This window comes from Lepus europaeus, chromosome X, assembly GCF_033115175.1.
Source record: "Lepus europaeus isolate LE1 chromosome X, mLepTim1.pri, whole genome shotgun sequence".
NCBI classification, from domain to species: Eukaryota; Metazoa; Chordata; class Mammalia; order Lagomorpha; family Leporidae; genus Lepus; species Lepus europaeus.
The window spans coordinates 19836726-19858185 of record NC_084850.1 but is presented as its reverse complement, the minus strand read 5'-3'; the positions used below and the strand labels follow the sequence as shown (position 1 = coordinate 19858185).

Genomic DNA, 21460 nt, shown 5'->3' with positions numbered 1-21460 from the left:
TCTGCCTTTCAAATAAATAAATCTTTAAAAACATCTTGATAATACTATATCTGTCCTCTCCATTTTTTTTTTGGACAGGCAGAGTGGCAGTGAGAGAGAGACAGAGAGAAAAGTCTTCCTTTTGCCGTTGGTTCACCCTCCAATGGCCGCCGCGGTAGGCGCGCTGCGGCCGGTGCACTGCGCTGATCCGATGGCAGGAGCCAGGTGCTTCTCCTGGTCTCCCATGGGGTGCAGGGCCCAAGCACTTGGGCCATCCTCCACTGCACTCCCTGGCCACAGCAGAGAGCTGGCCTGGAAGAGGGGCAACCGGGACAGAATCGGTGCCCCGACCGGGACTAGAACCCGGTGTGCCGGCGCTGCAAGGCGGAGGATTAGCCTGTTGAGCCGCAGCGCCGGCCTGCTATATCTGTCTTCTACTACTTTCCTCATGCTCTGCTATGCATGGCAATCATTTATATATTTATTTTTGCATACTTGGTAGTAAACTGGGACTCCATTTTATTCTTTGTAACCCACAATATATCTTGCACCACATAGTAGAACACCTGTTCAGTTAGTGTTTGTCATACAAAAATAAATGAATGCATAGGGTGGCATTAATCTACAGGTAGGCTGTAGTACATCTGCACAATGTTGGAAGACAAGGATGTTTAGATAAACTCTGAAGTAAATGGTTCTCAGAGGATTACATGCAAGAGGGAGCTTAGAGGTTTTGATGCCTAGCACTCACTGAAAAATCATCCTGATTTTGCTAGTGCCTGAGAGACTAGAAGTTCTGAAACGTGGCCTTCCGACACTAGAGAGAGTTGTTGACCAAATGCCAGCCAACTCCACTGATCGTATTTTAAGGCACTTTGTAAACAGTATAGTGATCATTCAGGATTTTATTAAACATCATACCGTTGATGTGTAACAAGACTGGCTCAGACCCCAATTAACCTAGTGAGTGTTTGGGATCTGCTAAACACCCATCAAGCTTTCTGAGCCATGGATAAAAGACAGGAAGAAGTTACTGACTGTTCTGAGAAATTGTTTTTCACATTGGAAAGAGCCTTTTCTCTTCTGTGCTTGTGAAATGGCTGGGTATTGTGACTGGAGGACATCAGTAGTGGGGACAGGTGTCAGAGCAGTGATCATGCATGGAGTTTGTAGGAAGGCAGAGTTGCTTGGTTGATGTAAGTTGCAGCTGGGGTAAGTGCAGTTGTTGGACCCATATCCCAATTCAGACTGGCTTGTCATAGTTGACTGATTCATTAATGGTCAGAAAGTAATTTTCTCGTCTTTGTATTTTTCTAGTATTTCAGGCAAAATAGATTTATGTTTATTTGTTAACTTTGTGAATCTGTATTGGGTTGTTGCCTTTTTTCAGATTTATTTATTTATTTATTTATTTGAAAAGTAGAATTACAGAGAGAGTACACACCCACTGGTTCACTCTCCAAATGGCTGCAATGACCAGGGCTAGGCTAGGCTGAAGCCAGGCACCTGGAACTGCAACCGGGTCTCCCATGTGGGTGGCAGGAGTCCAAGCACTTGGGCCATTTTCCTCCGCTTTCCCAGGTGCATTAGCAGGGATCTGAATTGGGAAGTGTAGCAGCCAGGACCTGAACTGCTGCCCCATATGGGATGCCGACATTGCAGGCAACAGCTTAACACACTGCACCACAACACCAGTCCCTAGTTGTTGCTTTTCAAAAGGATAAAACACAGAAAAGTATGTCTAAGCTTGCTAAAAGATACACCTCTCATTGTACAGCTTGAAACCGGAACTGACGTCACAAAGGAAAGCATTTGGCAGAGTAAGCTTTTTATTCAGACACTTAGAACATATGGACTCTACATGAAAATATACCACACTAAAATATAAAACTTTCTATGGTTTTTGAAGTTTAAGCATCTAATGAAATAAGAGTATTTTCCCAGGTGAAAAGTTTAATTATATTTTAAGGATGCAGTATCATTAAAACTGATCAATCTGTCATTTATTGCACTAGGATAGGAAAGAGACTAGAAAGGTGTGATGGGAGACCATTGCCACAGCCCTTGTTTTCCCAGGCTTATTTGCTTAAAAGAAATATTAGTTTTTTAAAAAAAATATTTTAAGAGGCAGAGAGAGTCCACATTAATGGAATCTAGAGTCAGGAGCTGGATCTGAGTATTGAACCCCTCTGATATGTGGGATGTGGGTATGATTTTTTAAAAAGATTTATTCATTTATTTGAAAGAGTTAGAGAGAGTGAGAGTGAGTGAAAGAGAGAGGGAGAGAGAGAGAATGGTAGCTTCCAATCAGTTGTTCACTCCCCAGATAGCCACAACAGCTGGGACTGGGCCATGCTGAAGCCAGGAGAGAGGAGCCAGTAGCTTCTTCCAGGTCTCCCATGTGGGTAGCCAGGGTCCAAGCATGTGGACCATTTTCCACTATTTTTCCACTGCTTTTTCCAGGCCATTAACAGGCAGCGGGATCAGAAGTGGAGATACTGGCATTTCAAGGCACAACTTTACCTGCTACACCACAATGCTGGCCCTAGGTTGTGAGCATCTTTAGTAGCCTTTGAATTGCTATGCCAGATGCCTCACCCCAGCTAATGCATTTGCTGTAACGTCCTGGCTTTTATTTTACTCCATTCTCTAGCTAACCATGAGTTACTGGCAATTTTCGGTGATCTTTCAGAGAAACTTTTCCTTAAAGCTTGGAAGAACACAGAATTGGAAACCTTGTTCATTCATTTATCTGTTTACCTACTGTGTGCTGTAGGAATATGACGACAGGCAAAGCCCTGCTCCAGCTCTTAGCCTGGTAGGGGAGATGGGTGTATAGAGCCTGGGGTGGTAATATGCACTTTTGACAAAACAAGTGACTATAAAGATACTAAGCCCAAGACCTGTCCCAGAGTGAGAGTCAGCTGCCTTTTTGAAGTTCAGTGGTCAAAGTCACTTTCAGGATTCTAGGTGCAATCTTATTTTGGGGGGCTTGACTGACATTTTTAATTTCTTTTAATTCATCCTTTTGACAAATAGTTTGTGAAGGCCTCCTGGGGCCTGGGCAGAATTCAAGGTGCTAGAACTCCCAAATCCCTGCCCTCATGAAGCACAAAGGAGAAACAGACTAGTGAGAGAAATTCAAGTGATGCCTGCCATGGTAGAAGGGTCTGTGTACTATGGGAAGCAACAAATTTGGAAGAAGAGTAGGAGTCTGTTTTGGGGATGGCATGATTGCAGTTTGAAGTAGGGTAGTCAAAGGAGACTTCACTGATCAACTGTCTTAGAGAAAAGAGTTGAAGGGGTTGAGAAGCAACTGTGAGAGGTTTTGTGCTGAGGAGGGGACAGGGCACAGCCAGGTGGGAGAGAGGTGAGGGGTAAGGCCAGAGAAGGGCAGGGGGTCCTGGAGGGACTTGCATGCTTTTTCTCAAGCTCATTTCTGATTGCCAGTCTCCAGTCCTATAACAGAGAGCTGTTACAGCATGTTTAGTTGATGCCTTCATGTTTTTACTTTTATCATTCTTGAGGGGCGGAAAGCAAGAGATTTAGTTTGTGGGGCAAAGCACTTGTGCATATGTAGTGTGGATATGCATCTGTGTCTCTGCATCCTGTTCTGGTCTGTGTGATGCTAGGGAGATGGGATGGCTAGAATTGCTCCCCTTTTCAGTAGTCTGCTCATCTGTGGTACATGCCAAGGAGGACATAGAGTTAAGCATCTATAATGCCTTAATCACTACTAATTCCATTTGATTACACTGGTAATGTAATTGTATCTCTGACAGTTACTTTTATCATTAACAGCACAAAAATGTATTATTTATAGGGCCAAATGCAAACTCTTGAAGCATATAAAGTGGATTAATAAGGTTGGCTCAGCGTTAAGCTATTCCAGCACTGAGTCCAAATTTTATTCCGGTACAAGGATGACTTTCTATGTGGCCTCTCTAGCTCTGGAGCTAATTTGGATGCTGAGTAGCCCTGCAGGTATTTATATGTAGCGCTTGGTATTTTTACTGGGTCCTATTCTTCTCCCTTGGATCACCTAAAATGGTTAAGAATTTTCTAGTGGGATTAAGGTTGTGATCTCTGGGGAGGGGTGGGACATCTGCTCTCGGTTATTTTTGTGTTAGCCGCTTCCCCTTAAATGTATGTTCACAAATGAGCCACAGCCTTATCAGCTGGGGTTGAGGGAAGACTTGTCTAGGTGCTGCTCCTGAACTTGGTCTCTAAGCCATGGCTTCCCATCGACACTCAGGTAAAAAGCTTCATGTTCTGTTATCTCATATTGAGCACAATTTTGTTAGGGCGATGAATCTGTCACTAGGCTAAAATACAAATTTTTAATTAAATTATTTTAGTCATGGCTAAATAGTAAATATGTCATGGTTGTCTGTTTTTATCCTTGTCCTCTTATGCTATTTCCAAGATGAAAGATAATTCTCACTCCAGTAAAATGAGCAGTTTGATTTACTTCTTATATGTGTGTTTGTATGTATGTGTGTGTGTGTATACACACACAAATGTTACTGTGCTTTACATTTTTCAGGACATCCTATGAAATGAAAAGAGGTTATGTGAGGAAAGAGGTTTTTTTTTTTTTTTTGCTTAGAATTTTTTGGTTATTTTTATAAAATACATTTCTTCTTCCTGATAGTGTTTTAAATCTATTTTAAGGTGTTTAGAAAAGGTAAATCGAATATGGAGCGGGAAAGAAATATTTGTAACTAAGAAAGTCTGTAGTGACTTGCCACATCTTCCATATCTCTGAACAGTGTTTTTAAACTTCACGAAGAAACACATAGGATCTTTTTGATAGAACAATTATGTTATTAATTGTTCTCATCCGAAATGGATCTGAATTTTGGACCCCCTACAGTCGTGATCTTAAGTCTTGCTCTGTTTTGTAAGCTGACTTAAAGGAATCATTTTGGCCATAGACAAGAAACCCATGGATTAGGGAGGACAGAAGCCCAGTTCTTTGAAGTCAGCCTACTGCTTGCCTCTCCCGAAGCCAGGAATGTGGCTGTTGCTCTGTTGGACACTGCCTAAGTAACGGCTCCGTTTCTTGGAGCCGGTGAAGTAACAGTTGGGAGGAAAACAGACACTTTGTTGTATCTCCCAGCTTTTAGATTAAGGGACAAAGCATTTATTGGTGGTGGTTTTTTGGGGAAAATTATTTTTGAACACTTGTAATTGCCTGTCGATATTCCAACATTGGAAATTTCTCTTTTGGTGTTACAAAGCAAATGTGCTACAATGGAATGCCTTACTTTAATGAATCCATGTGCAGCGTCTTCCCATATGCAACTGTTCAAAAGCTGTCTGCTTATTTTCTCCCAACCCAGAGCAGCCATTTTTCCGACATGTTACTGCATGCCTGGAATTATGGTTTATCGGCCAGCATACACATTTTCTGGACGTGGGCAGACTAGTCAGCTGTACCAGTTGTCCTAATGGACCTTGAATGCTTGTTCACTGGTAGAGTGACTCCACATTTTCTTTACTAAGTGACAGAATGGGAAGATACATTTAAAAGGAGATATATTTTATAGCATGCCCAACCTTGAATTTTAAGTTGCACAAAATCCTGTTATTTTTGTTTATATGAATCTGGATGCTACAGCTACAGTTAGGTTAGACCAATTATTTATACCTTTTAGATGATTTTTAAAATCAAGAAACAGCATTTTGTATTGTATTAGCTTCCTAGATCAATAAAAGAGAAGTTTTCATCAGCAGAAAATCAGTGTTGCCCTGAAATGGACTTCACATGCACAAAAAGAGGCTAGGATCATTGGATAGGAATCTATTTTTAACGACCACCTACCTACTAAGAGGACATTTCAAGGGCGAACATTATACCTTTGACATTGAACACTTTCAGTCTGCAGACTGGTGTAGCTTCAATTTCTTTATCCTTTGGCCTTTCAAGTCACGGGCCAGGATGGGAGTGTGGAGGGAAATAAGCTCATTTGCCGTCTTATAGGGCCATTAACCTCTTCAGCAGCCCTGCCACAGGAGGTTCCATATACCCTTCAGTCTTTTCTCAGTGCAGGGATGGAAACTGAGAGAGGATGGGATGAGAGGAGAATGATCAAACTGGATTGACTTCAGGAGTCAGGAGGTTGAGTTGAGGATGAAACTGAATGTTTTGCACTTCTAATGACCAACAAATTCCTACTGCTTCACCACAACTGGAGAAATTAAAAACATATATTCTGTTGCTGTCAGGTCGGAAGCACCTTTTCCTATAGGAAAGACAGGACATGCTGCACAATTTTGAGCAACATTAAGAAAAGGTTTGTATATGGGCAAAATGGTGTCAGAGAATCTGCCCTAATAGAAATTGTGACATATAATATTTCATTTAATAATCTATACCCAACCTTCCTGATACTAAATATAATCTAAAAACAGTGTTATCTATACATCAGTGACCCAAAAGGAACTGATTTTTTTTCCTAAATGCTGCATACCAGCAAAGTTGCTAATAACATTGAATCATTCTGGGCATGTTCTGTTTTGAAGGGAAAAAACACTTTATGCTTTTTCTATGGGATTCTGTGAACAACTACTTCTTAGCCATGACTCATGAGCTCCATCACATTGCAGCTATTTAGGTATTTATTCCCAAATGTCTGACGACACCTCCAGGTGCATTGGCATGTTTGCTGCACAAGTGGCCTATTCATCAGCTAAAGGCTTCACTCCATGTGTTGAATATTCTCAGGAAAGCAATATACGCTTTCGTTAGAAGCCAACATTTGTATGTGGAGTCACTGCTGTACTGGTATGTCGGACTTTGCAATTAGCAGGCCAGAAATAACTGAAACTGTTTTCCATTTGGGTTGGTGTTCATTGTTTACACTACATGAGACCACTTGGCAAAAACACGTCCTTACAAACATGCTACCTCATCAAAATATTTGCTTTCTCCTTAAACATTCTCATTTTTGAGCTACTTAGGCATGAGGAAAGAATGAATATTAGCAAGAAGTACATGAGAAAATACGTATAAAACACAAGACTTATTAAGTACAAATTAAATCTTCTCTAATGAGAGGTTTATAGTAGAAAATAAAAAGCAAACAAAAGTTGTAAAATGTTATATCACTTGTATATGCACATAATTCAATTGCAAGCCTGAACTTTTTATTGAGATATTGAGGTTTGTTTAGGTACCTCTTAGCCTGTTGGATGTAGTTCAGGAATTTTTCTGAAAGAGGAAGCTTGTTTATTAAGTGAAGAATGATGTGTCTTTTGAAGCAGACATAGAAAATCAGGCCTACTATCTATTAATAATCTCTAAAATGTGATCACTCAGCCACATCTCTAACTGCATTCTAACTAAGCTTCTAAAACTTCTTAAATTAAATTTATTTTATCATGAAATTTTCTTTTAAAACCAAGGGACAGCTTATGTGACCCTAAGGTGTAAATTAGACTTCAGCATCTTAGGGTCATGGGGGACAATTTTAAAAAATCAAGAAATAGGGGCTTGGGTTGTGGCACAGTAGGTTAAGCCACTGCCTGCAATGCTGATGTCCCATATGGGCGCTTTTTTGACTGCTGGGTGCTCTATTTCTTCGGGCTTCAGAGGCCCAGCTGTTGTGGCCATTTGGTAAATGAACCAGCAGATGGAAAAATGGAATCTCTCTCTCTGTCTCTCTCTCTCTCTGTCTCCCTCTCTCTCTCATAAATTTAATATAAGCTAAAATAATAAATAAAAATCAGGAAATAGCATTTGTACTGTGTTAGCTCCATGAAGGCAGAAAAGAATAGGTCCATGAAAGAGAGAAGTCCTCACAGAAAGAGAATCAGGGTTGCCCTGAAAGAAGCTTCACATGGACAAAATCAAGACTCAGGATACATTGTAAGTGATTATCCACATCCCGAAGATGTGGGAGCTTAGTGGTGGAGACTTATCTCCATCTGCCAAGCAGCAGGTGCTTGTACTGTGTGACTCCTGTACACAAGACTGTGGATTCTTTACCAAGGGATTCTAGTGTAGTGACAGAATTTTCTCTGACTGAGAAACTGTATACATATAAGGGCCATATTGAGATGGTAAAATTAGCCAGAAAGCTTATGACAAACATGTCATTGTAATTATATTTAGCAAATGTTTCATTTGATTATAAGCAACACACTCTTGCCCAGATAACAATAGGTCAAGACAGACATATCTGGAATTTTTGGAAGGTTAAAAGGTTTCACATTTCATGTACTCAGAAACTACAAGGGATGAATAAATTATCCCTTGAGATAAACATGTAAACACATGTAATTCAGTAAGATTAAAGAGACCTCCAAAGAAGAGATAAAATGCCATCTTCAGTTTTCTCTATTGTCAGCTCATTTCTAACAAAGGAAAAGAGTAAGTGCAAGCTTTTCTCTCCTTCTGAAGTCCAAGTTGAACTGTGGCTCAGTCTGGTGGAGCCCAACACTTGGGACATTTGCAATCTTTTAGGAACCTCTCTCTCACCATTGCCGTGTACAAGCTGGCTTCTTAGTCATTAGCTTATTTGAAGATAAGTAATAGCAAAATAATTTTATCTTGTACACATCATCCATGTTTTCTGTCAAGTTTTGGTATGATAACTATCTCAGTAAGGATATATCACTACAACTTCTTCCTAAACATGTGATATAAAGATTTGAAATAGTTCTGTACCAAATAATCACAAGGTTAGAAGAACACGAGTTGAGCTAATTCGGGTTGCCCAAAGTTCCACTTAATTCGATTTATTGCAAAAAAGTACTAAAGTTCATGAATTTGACATATGCATCGTTAACACACTTTGAGAATTTCTCGCCTTTTGACTTGTTAGGCAATAAGGCCAACATTCCTAGAAATGCCTATTTTATCTTGATTAATGAGTGTTTCCACACACATAAAAATGACTTATGTCAACTGTCAAAATCAATTCTAACAGAATATGGCCTTTGGCATCTGTTTGCGTATCTATGCGGGTACTTCAAGATGTTAGTGGAAAATGGAATTTAAAAAGGACTTTGTTTTGGTGCAAACCGTTTTTGAAATCTGTTCATATAAGGGATCTTCATAAACTTCATGGAAAATGTGTATTATGAAAGAAATGTGCATAGATTCCAAAACTATTTGGCACCAAAATAAACATATTTTAGTGCTATTTCCATGAACATTTTGAAGTCTTCATAAACAGTATTCTTTTTTATTTTAAGTTTTTATATATTTGAAAGATGGGGGTGGGGAGTGTCTCTCATGTACTGATTCACTCCCCAAATGCCTACAAAGACTGGGTGGCTGGACCAGGTGGAGGCCTAGAGCCAAGGACCCAATCTAAGTCTCCAGTGCGCATGGCAGGAACCTAGTCACTTGAATATCACCACAGCCACTCAGGATCTGCATTGACACAATGCTGGAGTCAGGAGCAGAGCTGAGACTCAAACCCAGGCACTCTGATATGTGTCTCAACATGCTAGGCTAAATACCTGCCCCAGGATTCTTATTAGCAGTAACTTTGGGTTTGTTGATTGATTTAATTTTACTTATGCTTGTTTTAAGACTTTGTGCTAGAGGAACGATACAGTGGTGAGCAGCTTCATTGACTAGCACTTTAACACACTTTGCTACTTCCATGTTCATTGGTGAGCCACGGGTTATTCCATTATCTAGATGAGAGTGACTCATGCTCTAGAACTGTAAAGGTAAGCAGTGAAGGACTTGGCATTGGTACTATAACATGCAGTTCTCAGAGTATGTGTTTCTGACGTGAGAAAGATTTGGCAGGTTAGACCTCAGTATGGGAGAGTGTGGGACTTCCAAATATGGTTCAAGAGTATATAGTCTCTGTAAGGCTAAACCCACCAATGGCTACTGGCCAAGCAGGAAGCCAGTACTATCTAATCTTACAATTCTGTTTTCCTGCCAGATGGCATTTAGGAGCCACTCATAATTTCCTGGCATTTACTCTGACTCGATATTATTGGTTTCTCAGCTCTTAACAAGAAAGCATATCTTTGTTGACAGTACGGCTTCACTATGGCACAGAGAAACCAAGAACTCTATGTGACACAGGAAAGACCAGCAGGAATGAAGTAAGGAGAGTGATTTTCCACATGCTGTCACCGTGACGGGTGTTTTTGTCTGTAGACGTGGAAGCTAAAGGCAATTGAAAGGCTGTCTTCCGAAAGTAGCTCAATGCGAGAGGCCCTGGGGTCACATTTGTCCCCTTTTTGTTGCCTAAGAGAACATCCCTGTGTTCTTTTTAGGGGAAAAGTACAAGCGTGAACCAGCCTGTGCTCTTGCTGAGTCTCGGCTCTGAGCCAACTGTCCTCAGCAGTGGTCTTTGCCAAAGAGTGCCACTCACTTGGTGCCCTTGCCTGCTCCGTGGGGATGAAGGGGTCGGTGCGTGTGTCAGCATGGGGCAGAAGGCGCCAGGGCTTGGAGCAGTGCTGCCCTTGTTCCGTGGCCTGATTTCCTTTGCTTGGTGGCTGGCTGCCGAGACTGACCAGGGTCTGAGTGAGAGTTCAACAGCCTGCGCCCAGGCGGGTTTGGAGACACAGGGTGTGGTTTCCTTAGCTCACTCTCTGCTATTTGGTTGCCTATGGCAACAGGATCCAAACAACTTGAACATGTGTTTGTATAAAAAAACCTGGGAATGGAACCCACAGCAGGAGTTTGGGGCTGTTCAGCTGGTGGAAGGCTCTGAGCTGCGGTGAGTACCCGGCAACTGCTCCCTTCTTTTCCCTTTCTCTCTAAATTATACTCTCGATGTTTGCTGGCACGGGAACCCTGTTTGTGGATAGTCGGAGGAACTAGTCTCAGTTCTTGTCCTGTACAAATGAAATAACTGGTGTGTGTTTACCCGTGTGAATTTCTTTTTCAGCAGAAAAGGAACAAAATAGCATATGTTTAAAGAAGTTAAGAGCTCACAGAAACTCAGGCTTGGTACCTTGGTGCTGGCAGGATTCTGTAGGAAGTGACTTGACGGCCTAGGCAGGGCTGCGCAGACCCAGTGTCTGGCGTCACAGTGTGGGGCGGGCGGGCTGGGGAGTGGGAGTTGGAAGCAGTTGGAAGGGATTCATGGAATAGTCAGCTTAACTCTTTTTCAAAAAGTCATTTTTCCCCAAAAGATACCTTAAAATTGCAGTTTTTTTTTAAAAAAAAAAAAACAGGAAATATCTCATAGGGTAACACTTCGGTGAATAAAATAGATGGATACTCATCTAGTGGATCCAAGACGGATTTGATTTTAGTATGTCACAAAAGCTCCTATCACGGTGGCAACTATCTTGCAATTGTGGAACTTGCCAGTGTCAGCCCAGAATGCCATGTTTATAAAGTCAGTAAACTCTCCTGGACAGAACTCTTTAGAGACCATTCTGGAATTAAAGACTTTTCTGCCAGATTTTAAGTGAATTCAAACATCTTTACAAATTAGGATTGCCTGTGTGCCTGGCACAGTACACTCAGCTGTAAGTTTTTGTTTGGATGACTAGACTTTTGTAGATAGGAGAAAAGGGAAGCCATTAGAAGTTAACAACCCTCCCCCAACATTACACACACACACACACACGCGCGCGCGGGATCATGGTGGGCAGCCCTCACAGTGTCTGCCTCCTCTTCCAGGCTGCCAGCACTGGAGTATGTCTGCTGGGGAGCTGCTTGGTGCAGATGGCATGCCTGGCTCGCTTTCCCACTGCCATTTTGACCTCTGCCCAGTGCCTTTCCTCTGTGGAAACTGAATTGTTCCTTTCTGGCCTGCTCCATCACACTCCACTCGTTCATGTCGCTGCTCACGGTGACTGCACCTCCCAGAATCTGTGTCTGGTGTTTCCGTGGTCCAGCCAACACCAAGAGATAATCTCTTTGTCGCCCTCTGTGCCCCCTTGTGAAATAGCACAGTGGTGGATCCAAGCAGGGATTTCTGCTCTCTCCCCAGGGAGTCACTAGCCATTGGCCTCTGGGCCTTGGGGAACTGGACTTTGGAGGCACTGTCCTTCTCACAAGTCATAAGGAAGTGACTGTTGCCTTAGCACCTGGTGGCCAGCTGGGCTCTAGGGGAAAGTGGGCCCTGGTCCCCATACTCCATGGACTTGTTAGCCTCACACACAGCATTGCCCAGCCGCCTCTGGGAATCCAGGCGGCAGAGTGCCCCAGCATTTCTGGAGGTCATTTGTTCTGCTCACTTGCTCCCACAGGTCCCTCGAGCTACAAGGTAGGCACCATGGCCGAGAAGTTTGACTGCCACTACTGCAGGGACCCTTTGCAGGGGAAGAAGTACGTGCAGAAGGATGGCCACCACTGCTGCCTGAAGTGCTTTGACAAGTTCTGTGCCAACACCTGTGCAGAATGCCGCAAGCCCATCGGTGCGGACTCCAAGGTAACGGTTGTCCTCACATGCAGTCAGGACAGGCTGGGCTTTCCGTGCAAGTGGGACAGCAGCTGCCTGTCATTAGTTCTTGTCACTGCAGCCATCTTGAGGCCTTGTGGCAGCCCTTTCCATTGCTCAAGCCTTTGTGTGCTGTTCTGCAGGGTGGGGGTGCGGGGTGCTGGGACTAGAAGAACGTAGCACAGCCACCTCGGGCTACTCCCAGTTATAAAGGACTATGTGATCTCAAGAGTCAGCCCCGAGGCAGTCAGCCACTGCCAGGGACCCCGGCCATGCTCACAGTGGTCTGCCTTGTTCCTCTTGGTTTCCAGGAGGTGCACTATAAGAACCGATACTGGCATGACACCTGCTTCCGCTGTGCCAAGTGCCTTCACTCCTTGGCCAGTGAGACCTTTGTGGCCAAGGACAACAAGATTTACTGCAACAAGTGCGCCACTCGTGAGGACTCCCCCAAGTGCAAGGGCTGTTTCAAGGCCATCGTGGCAGGTACTGTTCCCGTTCCACTCCGGGCTGCCAGGGAGGAGGCCCTGTGGGCAGACGTGTTGCGGGATGACTTGTCACAGTGGGGCTAACGTTTGCTGTGAGCTGCTTTGAGGTTCTAGCATATATATGTACACATATACATGCCCATATGTATGCGTACACATATATGCTCGCACACACGCACACACTCGGAGACTAAGGAACACTGGCGAGAACAGCCTGTGGCAAGAGAAGGAAGTGAAAAGTAGGTAGCACTTTCTCATTTGGGTGTAGCAAGGGATCAGAGCATGCGGCTTGGTCAGGACGTGATTGTGGGTCAGGCAGCTCCCCATGGAATCTCTGCGTCCACACAGGGTTGTAGAGGTGGGGGAACTGGGAGTCAGCCATCTTGTCCTAAAACACTGAGGGGCCCCGCCCGCGACAGAATCCTGGGTTGGCAGTAGCGCAAGTAGCACCTGGGTAGGTGACTTGGGGGGCAGGAGGCCACTGATTGCAGGGCCTGCATCCCCTCACCTCTGGAGGGCTGGGGGAGGGGGAGCTGAGTGGATGCAGCCCCCTGCAGAGCCTGTCAGTGGGGCTATCTGGTTGTTTCCCCCTGCAGGAGATCAAAACGTGGAGTACAAGGGGACCATCTGGCACAAGGACTGCTTCACCTGCAGCAACTGCAAGCAAGTCATCGGGACTGGAAGTTTCTTCCCTAAAGGGGAGGACTTCTACTGCGTGACTTGCCACGAGACCAAGTTTGCGAAGCATTGCGTGAAGTGCAACAAGGTACGTTTTCCAGGGAGTTCTTTGCTGACTTGTTTCGAGAAGTGTCTGACAGTTTGCAGAGCACTTGCACACACACTATCCCATTCCATCTTCACGACAGCCCTGTGACGTAGGAATTATTATTAGTCTCGTTTCACAGATGAGGAGACTGTGGGGATTACAAAGTGTCATGGCCCAGTCGGGCCGTGAGGGTGCACCCTCACTGAGCTGGCGCTGGCGGTTTGCACAGAACTCTGAGCCACACAACCTGGCTCCAGAGGCTTGCCTCTACCGCTCAGTTGCTGTGTGACCTCGCAAAGGGGCTCTCCTGCAGGCCTCAGTGTCTTCATCTGTAACTCGGGGATAATAATAGCCCCCGCCTCCCATGGCTGTTGTGGCGATTAAATGAGATACTGTCTACCAAAGCGCCCAGCACAGTGCCTGGCACATAGTAGGCATTCAACAGAAAGGTTGTTGAATCTGAATCCGGTGCTACACTCCCTGGTCTAGGCCATCACATCTGGAGGAATCACTTACCAGGATCAGCCCTGGCATGCCGATTGCTTTGTGTGTGTTACCTGCTCTAAGAAGCTGGCTGGGCAGCGTTTCACCGCTGTGGAGGACCAGTATTACTGCGTGGATTGCTACAAGAACTTTGTGGCCAAGAAGTGTGCTGGATGCAAGAACCCCATCACTGGTAGGCTTAAAGAGTCCTTGCTAAGTCTGCCAGGCTAGGTTTTGCGCATGGTAACCATCTCTCATTTTCCTATGTCGTCGGTTTCATCCACAAAGGCCCCACAGAATGCCCTTCTCCCCCTGTCATTGTGGTCCCAAAGGCCCCCAAATAGTTTGGATCTCCCATCAAGCCAAGTTAGCCTTCGCAATACAGAACACTTCCCAACTACTGCTGACTAACTAACAAGGCCGCGAATTCACAAGCCTGAGACCCATTGGGCCACAGGCAGGCAGTGCACTGTGTGGGGGTGGGGGTGGGGGTGGGGGAAGATTGGAGGTGGGATGGGGAGGATTGCTGGTTGGGAGTGGAGGATTCGGAAGGGTGGGTTCAGGGGGAGGAGACTTTTGAGGAGAGGGAGTGGGGGGAGAGAAGGGGAGGAGTAAGGGTTGGAGGAGGGGGGAGGGGGAGGGCCAGGCTGGGGAGCCATAACCTGGGATTCTAACACCCCATAGCTGAAGGGCTAGCTCAGGGGTGCCTGTTGGCAGGGTTTTTTTTTTTTTTATTTTTTTTGTTTGTGCGATCAGAAACAAAGCTAATCACTTCATTCCTCATCTCGCGGCCGCGATCCACGTGCCCTGGGCCCTTTCCCCTGCCTCCAATGTTCCCATCTCCCCCGGGGAGCCTTGAAATGTACATTTGAGAAGACTTTTGCCATCCTCAGGGAAAAGGACTGTGTCAAGAGTGAGCCACCCAGTCTCTAAAGCTAGGAAGCCCCCAGTGTGCCACGGGAAACGCTTGCCTCTCACCCTGTTTCCCAGCGCCAACCTCCGGGGCAGGCATCCGGGTGGAGAGAGGACTTGTCCCTCGTGGGTGGTGGTTCTTTATAGAAAAAATCGAAGCTTAGCAGCTCCTCGAGGCCCGGTAAGTGCACACCCTACAAACAGCCCAAGTTTGCCTCCTGGTGGCCACTTTGATGCCATGGCCCTGACCTAAATCAAAGAAACTGGTTATGCTGGGAGGTCCGTGCGCGACTTAGGGCGATAGTGGTGGCGTGGGAACGTGGGTTTTTTAAATCAGGGAAGCCTTTGGCTGAGCTCCGGCATCTTCTCAGGTCCTGGGGAGCCGTAGCAGGGTTGCGGCGGCGGCATGGGGGACAGTGGCGGCGCGGGGGACAGTGGCGGTGTGGCGGCATGGGGGACGGCGCGCGGTGGAGTTGGGGGGGCGGTTGCTGGGAGCTGGGCAGACACTGGCTCTGTGTGCTTGCGGCTCTGCGACGGGGGCAAGTCGTCCTTTTATCTCTCACAGTCGCGGCTTCCTCACCTTGATTCATGCAGCTGTCTCTCTTGTTCTCTTTTGTTTTTCCACAGGGTTTGGTAAAGGCGCCAGTGTGGTGGCCTATGAAGGACAATCCTGGCACGACTACTGCTTCCACTGCAAAAAATGCTCCGTGAATCTGGCCAACAAGCGCTTTGTCTTTCACCAGGAGCAAGTGTACTGCCCCGACTGTGCCAAAAAGCTGTAACTTGCCAGGGGCTCCTGTGCTGTAAAATGGAAGTTGAATCATGTTCTTTCTGTCCTTGCACTCTGCCCTACACCATCAATAGGGGAAGAGTGGCCTTCTACCTGTTTGAAGTTGCTCCTTCTGTCTTTTCTGCCATTTTACAGTAGTGTTTCTCCAATAAAGGCACATCGTGATCACACTAGGATTTAGCAAGAAGCAAACGGTGCAGCAAAGTTCATTTCGCGCCAGCTGCCATTAGAAAACACGTTAGCTAGATTGACTCTTCTGCATGTTTATCATAGAGCAGAACAGTGCTAATAACCATTTAGCCGCTTAGTGATGTAAGCAAGAAGCATACGCGCTAAAGCCCCTGTGGAGATGCCTGTCCGGGCTCAGCCGGGCACCCCCCGGGAGTCACGCGACCTGACATGGCAGAGTTGCAGCAGCTGCTCCAACTCACTGCTCACCCTCTGACGGGAGCAGAAAGAGAACTAGCTGAAATGCATGGTTTCACTTCCTCAGCAAAACTCTCACCTCCCTTTCTGTTCTTTTGTGCTTTCAGATGACAAATATGAATTTCCAGAACATTTAACAATTGAACTTAGCTGTAATTCCCAACTGACCGTTTCCCCCTACACTAACCTTTGGCCCACGGGGGCAATGCTTGCTGAGCGTTCCTACTTTAAAGCCTGGGATGTGCAGGTGATTTGGGAGGTGCAGGTAGATCTGAGAAAACGAGCCTGTTTCAGAGCAGCGCCGTGACGCTGAATACGTCTGGAAGCTTAACAATACTAACCCTGCTGCCCTTTTCAGTTTTTTTAACTAATTTTTTTTTCATTTTAATGGATAGCAAACTAGAGTATGGGTTTGAAAAGTTGCATGAAAAATATCTTAGCCCCTTCATGCGCTCCTGCAGCTTTGACATTCACCCTACAAAAGTAAGCGCCAAGGTGGTGCAGGCGGGGTAGCTGAGCAGGCGCCACAACTGATGTCAACATGGGTGTAATATGGATGTGATGCGTTTGATTCCCTTGTAACATACTAGTTGTCTGCTCTTTGTCCGTGTGTTAAAGAGGACTGCAAAGTCCCTGCTTTTGTGATTCCTAGGACTTTTCCTCAAGAGCTTAGCTGGATCTCTGGGGGAGTGGAGAGGCCAGCGTCCTCACGGGCGGAACCGGATTTCCACCTACCGCTTCCCTGAATGCAGGATCGCCTCCTTACTGTATTCCACATTCTATCTTACATAGTGTAATGAGACAATATCAGAAATAAACATGTAACGACAATGCGTATTCACATTCTCGTAGGAGTGTGTAGAGAAGCTGATGCCTCATCGCGCCATTCTGTCATTGGCTGTTATCATTTAATGTTTTCCGTGTATCCTGACAAATAAAGCAGCATATGATTAACTCGCCTCCTGTCCTTTAGTCCCGTCCAGGGCAATGGCTAGAAGGTGAGGTTTTTGACCCACACACCACAATGCCACTTCTCCATAGTTCACGAGGATCTTCTCACCTCAGTGCCATTGCATGCAACATAGGGCTAATCAACTGAACACAACTAGAACATTTCTGTGATCCAATGGGAAAAAACAAGACCCTGAAAGTACTCTGAACCCACCTGCATCTCCCAGATTTTCACGCCCCCTTACAAAAACATGAACTTTCCTGGCCGGGCTGCCGGAGAGCAGGGAGGGAATCTCCTCTCCTCAGAAGAGAAGTCGTTCTGGTGCCTATCTGCTTGGGCCGTTTTCCTTCCCCTCATGCCCTCTAGAGTGTGCAGGATCCACGCTGAACATGGCCACCCCCTCAACTGCCATCGCATGGCCTTGAGCAGGCCCGTGTTCCTCCTTGTGGGGGAACTTGTGGGGAGACTACCCATTTGTGCCCTTGCCCTTCAATTAGGGCTGAGGGCTGGGGTGGCACGGGTGGAGGGGGAGGCTGGTCTGGCATCGCGGCTCCCCAACTGCCACTGCTTCTAGCTCAAGGCCTTACACCAGCAGCAATGTTTAACCTCTGAGGCTCATGAGCGGGGGTCACCCACCTCAGTCACACCCATGTGGTCATTTCTGGATGGCACAGGAAGCCCAGTGTGATAGGAGACTGGCAAACTCTCCTTCCACTGGAGGCCCTGTAAGGCTTCCACCGATGCCTTTCAGCTAAAGGCATGGGAGGGAGGAGGGGATGTTGGCTTTGATGGGCCCCATGCACAGGGTAATGAGAGCAAAGCGCAGGACCCCTTTGGAGCTAACATTAGCCAGCTAAGAATTAAGTCACAGCTTCTTGGCAAGAAATGGGATCGGGGGTGTTTCAGATTGTGGATCATCCTCTTGTGTGTTTCCCTGGAGGAATTAGCCCGAAAAGCCTTAAACCAACGAAGAGAGTGGATCTAGCTATCTGAGGCCCAGGGACCACAGAGGTGAATTAGGGAGTTGAGAGCAGCTTCCCTCTGTGTTCCTGAGACCACAGCAAGGAGAGGCGCCAAGAGGGCTCAGGCCTGGGATGAGGAGGCCCTCAGCACCTGGCCCAGCCGCTCCCTGGGCCCTCCATCTCTGCTCACAGCACTTTGGCCAAGCCCTGGGCCTTGTCAGCTTACAGACAGGTCTTCCCTTCCCAGAGCTCGGACTCCTCCCTGCCACAGCAAGACTTCTGTGACCTCCAGCTGCTGAGTGCTGGAATTCCGTCTCAGCCGCTTCCCACCCTCGCATCCCTCCTCATCTCCCTAGGTCCTGTGCTCTAGCACTTCAACCGTTCTATTCACACATCATGCCCGTTACCCCTTGGCCCTTTTATCCCATTTGGCCTGCTAACGCGAGCTGCTGGCCAGAGCTGTGCTGAGGAAAAGCTGCACTACCTGCCTCCAAGTCCCTGGCCCCCCTCTGGCTCCATACTCGCATCCTGATGCCTGCCTTTGCGTCTCACACACACTAGTTCTCATCTTCACAGCCAACGCTGGCACTGCTGTCCCTGTATTTCAGATGAGAGAATGAGAGTTGAGAGAGCTTGCTTGACATCACACCCTGGCACACCTCCAGCCCACCCCTTGTGACACTGTGTTGTCATAGAAAGGGTGCATCACTGAGGAAAATACCACATAAGAGTTCCATGTTTAGGAAGCACTTGTGTTGATTGAATACATGGTTTTAAGAGGGCCAGCCATAAGGCTCAGGGGGAATGCAGGGGCATTTCCAGTTAGCAAATTGTCAGCAGACATTTTCTCCCTCGTAAGGATAGAGACCAGCATCTCAAGAACATAATGACTTTGGCTCAACAGAGGGGGTTCTGGAACAAGACTGCCTGGGGCTCAAATCCTGGCTGCCCTGACTTGAGTGCTTTGGCCTCAAGCCTATGCTCTTCTATGCTAGTAAGAGAGGGTGGGCAAGTTACTGTAGCCTCTTTGAGCTTGGTTCCTCACCTATAAAATGAGACTTGAAGTTCCTGCCTTGTAGACCCACACACAGATGACATGATCATATAAGTGCTTAGTGGGGTAGCTGGCACACAATACAAGTGCTCAACAGTGGTTTTAGCCCCAGCACCAATGACACTGCTCCAGTGTCTCAGGCCTACTCGACCAGCCACTGGACACTATTTCCACTCCCCAAGCAGAGTCGGGCATCAGGTTGAAGGGCCAGGCTTGGGTCTGAATTCCAGCTCTGACTCTTTCCAGTTGTGTGGCCTGGAGCTGATACCAGTCTTCATAAATCACAGTGTTCTAGGGAGAAACCAACACCCATAGAATGATGCCTCTAAAGTGCCTGGTCTATCACAGGTGGGAACCTAACTACGATTTGAACAACTTGCATGAGCTGGAATTAGATGAGTGGCTAGGGCCCACTTGGAAAACTAACTAGACTGCCTGGGGAGGGAGACAGAAGGTAATGAGGCTGCTGGGCAGTGACATAGGGAATTGACCACAGCACTGCCTGCTGTTTCATGCCTCTTAATCTTCTGGCTGCAGCCACAATGTGAGTGCAGACTGCAGTGCCATTGTGGAACTGATAGGGCCGGTGGAGGCTGTAGTACAGCCCCACACTTGCCAGATAGGAACAGGGCTCAGAGAGGGGAGACTTGCAAAGTCATGCATAGCAAGCTAGCAGCCCTCTTGTTTAGGATTCAAATCTTCAGGATCCTGTCTAGCATTTTCATGGCACTTCCCACTGCATTGTGGTTTCTAGTGATTGAAGCTGTTAACAGCTTCCTAGCACTGTTAACTCAGTGTCCCTGATGACAGTCATAGGAAACATGATAATCTGCAGTAGCTACTGGTAGTGGCCAAGGGTCTGTGCCTCAGGGGAGAGAACACTGAAAGGCTATCCAAAGAGGAAGGGAGACATGAGGGGACAAGCATGTCCCGGAAGAAGGGGAAGGCTAGGTCAGTGTCTGTCACCTTGAGTTGTAAACAGGAACCTCCTGCTGTAACAGCTCCAGTAGATGGAACCACAGCATGTGGTGCTAGCCTTGGTAGTGAAGACTTTCTGGAGATGAGGCATACGGAGGTGGTATGACTAACATGAGCAGAGTATGTCCAGAGTATATAGAATACTTTGGAATGCTCAATGGGTGGCAGGAATCTAATCACTTGAACCATCACTGTTACCTCCTGGTGGGAAGCTAGAGTCAGATACTGGAGGTGGGAATTGAACTCAGTCATCTGATGTGGGTTAACTGCTAGGCTAAATGCCTGCTCCTCCCCTAGCCCTTTGAAACCTTGTGTTGCTTCTGAAAAAAAATTTATTTGAAAGAGTGACAGATGGAGAAGAAGAGGGTGGAAGAGAGATTGATCTTCCATCTGCTGGTTCACCACCCAAATGGCTGTAAAGGACACGGCTGGGTCAGGCTGTACCCAGGAGGCAGGAACTCCATCTAGATCTCCCATATGGGTGGCAGGGGAGCCTCTGCTGCTTTCTAAGGCACATTAGTAGGATGCTGAATCAGAAACAGAGCAGCTGGGGCTGACACTGTGGTGCAAATGGGTTAAGCCACTGCCTGCAATGGTGGCATCCCATGTGAGCACTGGATCGAGTCCTGACTGCTCCACTTCCGAAACTGCTCACTGCTAATGCACCAGGGAAAGTGGAAGAAGATGACTCATGTGCTTGGGCCCCTGAACCCACATGGGAGACCTGGATGAATCTGCTGTCTCCTGGCTTTGGCCTGGCCCAGCCCATGCCGTTGTGGCCATTTGGGGAGTGAACCAGTGGATGGGAGATTTCCCTCTCTGTGTCTCTCCTTCTCTCTCTCTCTGTACTCAGCCTTTAGAATAAATAGATCTTTTTTTAAAAGAGATATTTTGGGGCTGGCACTGTGGTGTAGTGGGTAAAGCTGCCACCTGCAGTGCTGGCATCCCATATGGGTGCCGGTTCAAGACCCAGCTGCTCCATTTCCGAACTAGCTCTCTGCTGTGGCCTGGGAAAGCAGAAGACGGCTCAAGTACTTGGGTCCCTGCACCCATGTGGGAGACCCGGAAGAAGCTCCTGGCTCCCGGCTTTGGATAGGCACAGCTCCGGCCATTGTGGCCAATTGGGAACTGAACCAGCGGATGGAAGACCTCTCTCTCTCTCTCTCTCTCCTTTTCTCTCTGTGTAACTCTTTCAAATAAATAAATAAATCTTTTTTTTTAAAAAGAGATATTTTGAAAGAAGAAGAAGAAAAAAATAAATGGCACAGCTAGGACTCAAACAGCACTCATAGA

At 46.5% G+C, this 21460-nt stretch overlaps 1 protein-coding gene across 9 annotated transcripts in view; it reads left to right on the top strand.

Annotated features, from left to right (window-relative positions):
* The window catches only part of FHL1 (four and a half LIM domains 1), a 72116-nt gene extending 54941 nt beyond the window's left edge, over window positions 1–17175 (top strand). For 4 of the 9 annotated variants that reach the window (XM_062183604.1, XM_062183603.1, XM_062183599.1 and 1 more), the window contains 5 exons: window positions 12166–12347; window positions 12668–12842; window positions 13441–13610; window positions 14100–14286; window positions 15633–17175. In XM_062183604.1, the coding sequence (XP_062039588.1) occupies window positions 12192–12347; window positions 12668–12842; window positions 13441–13610; window positions 14100–14286; window positions 15633–15787 (843 nt within the window). In that variant the 5' untranslated portion in view covers window positions 12166–12191 and the 3' untranslated portion in view covers window positions 15788–17175. Of the gene's footprint in view, window positions 1–4104; window positions 4235–10580; window positions 10680–12165; window positions 12348–12667; window positions 12843–13440; window positions 13611–14099; window positions 14287–14986; window positions 15187–15632 lie in introns of those variants that run through there. The other 5 variants (XM_062183608.1, XM_062183600.1, XM_062183605.1 and 2 more) reach the window with 5 other exon arrangements.
* The last annotated feature ends 4285 nt before the right edge of the window (window positions 17176–21460 follow it).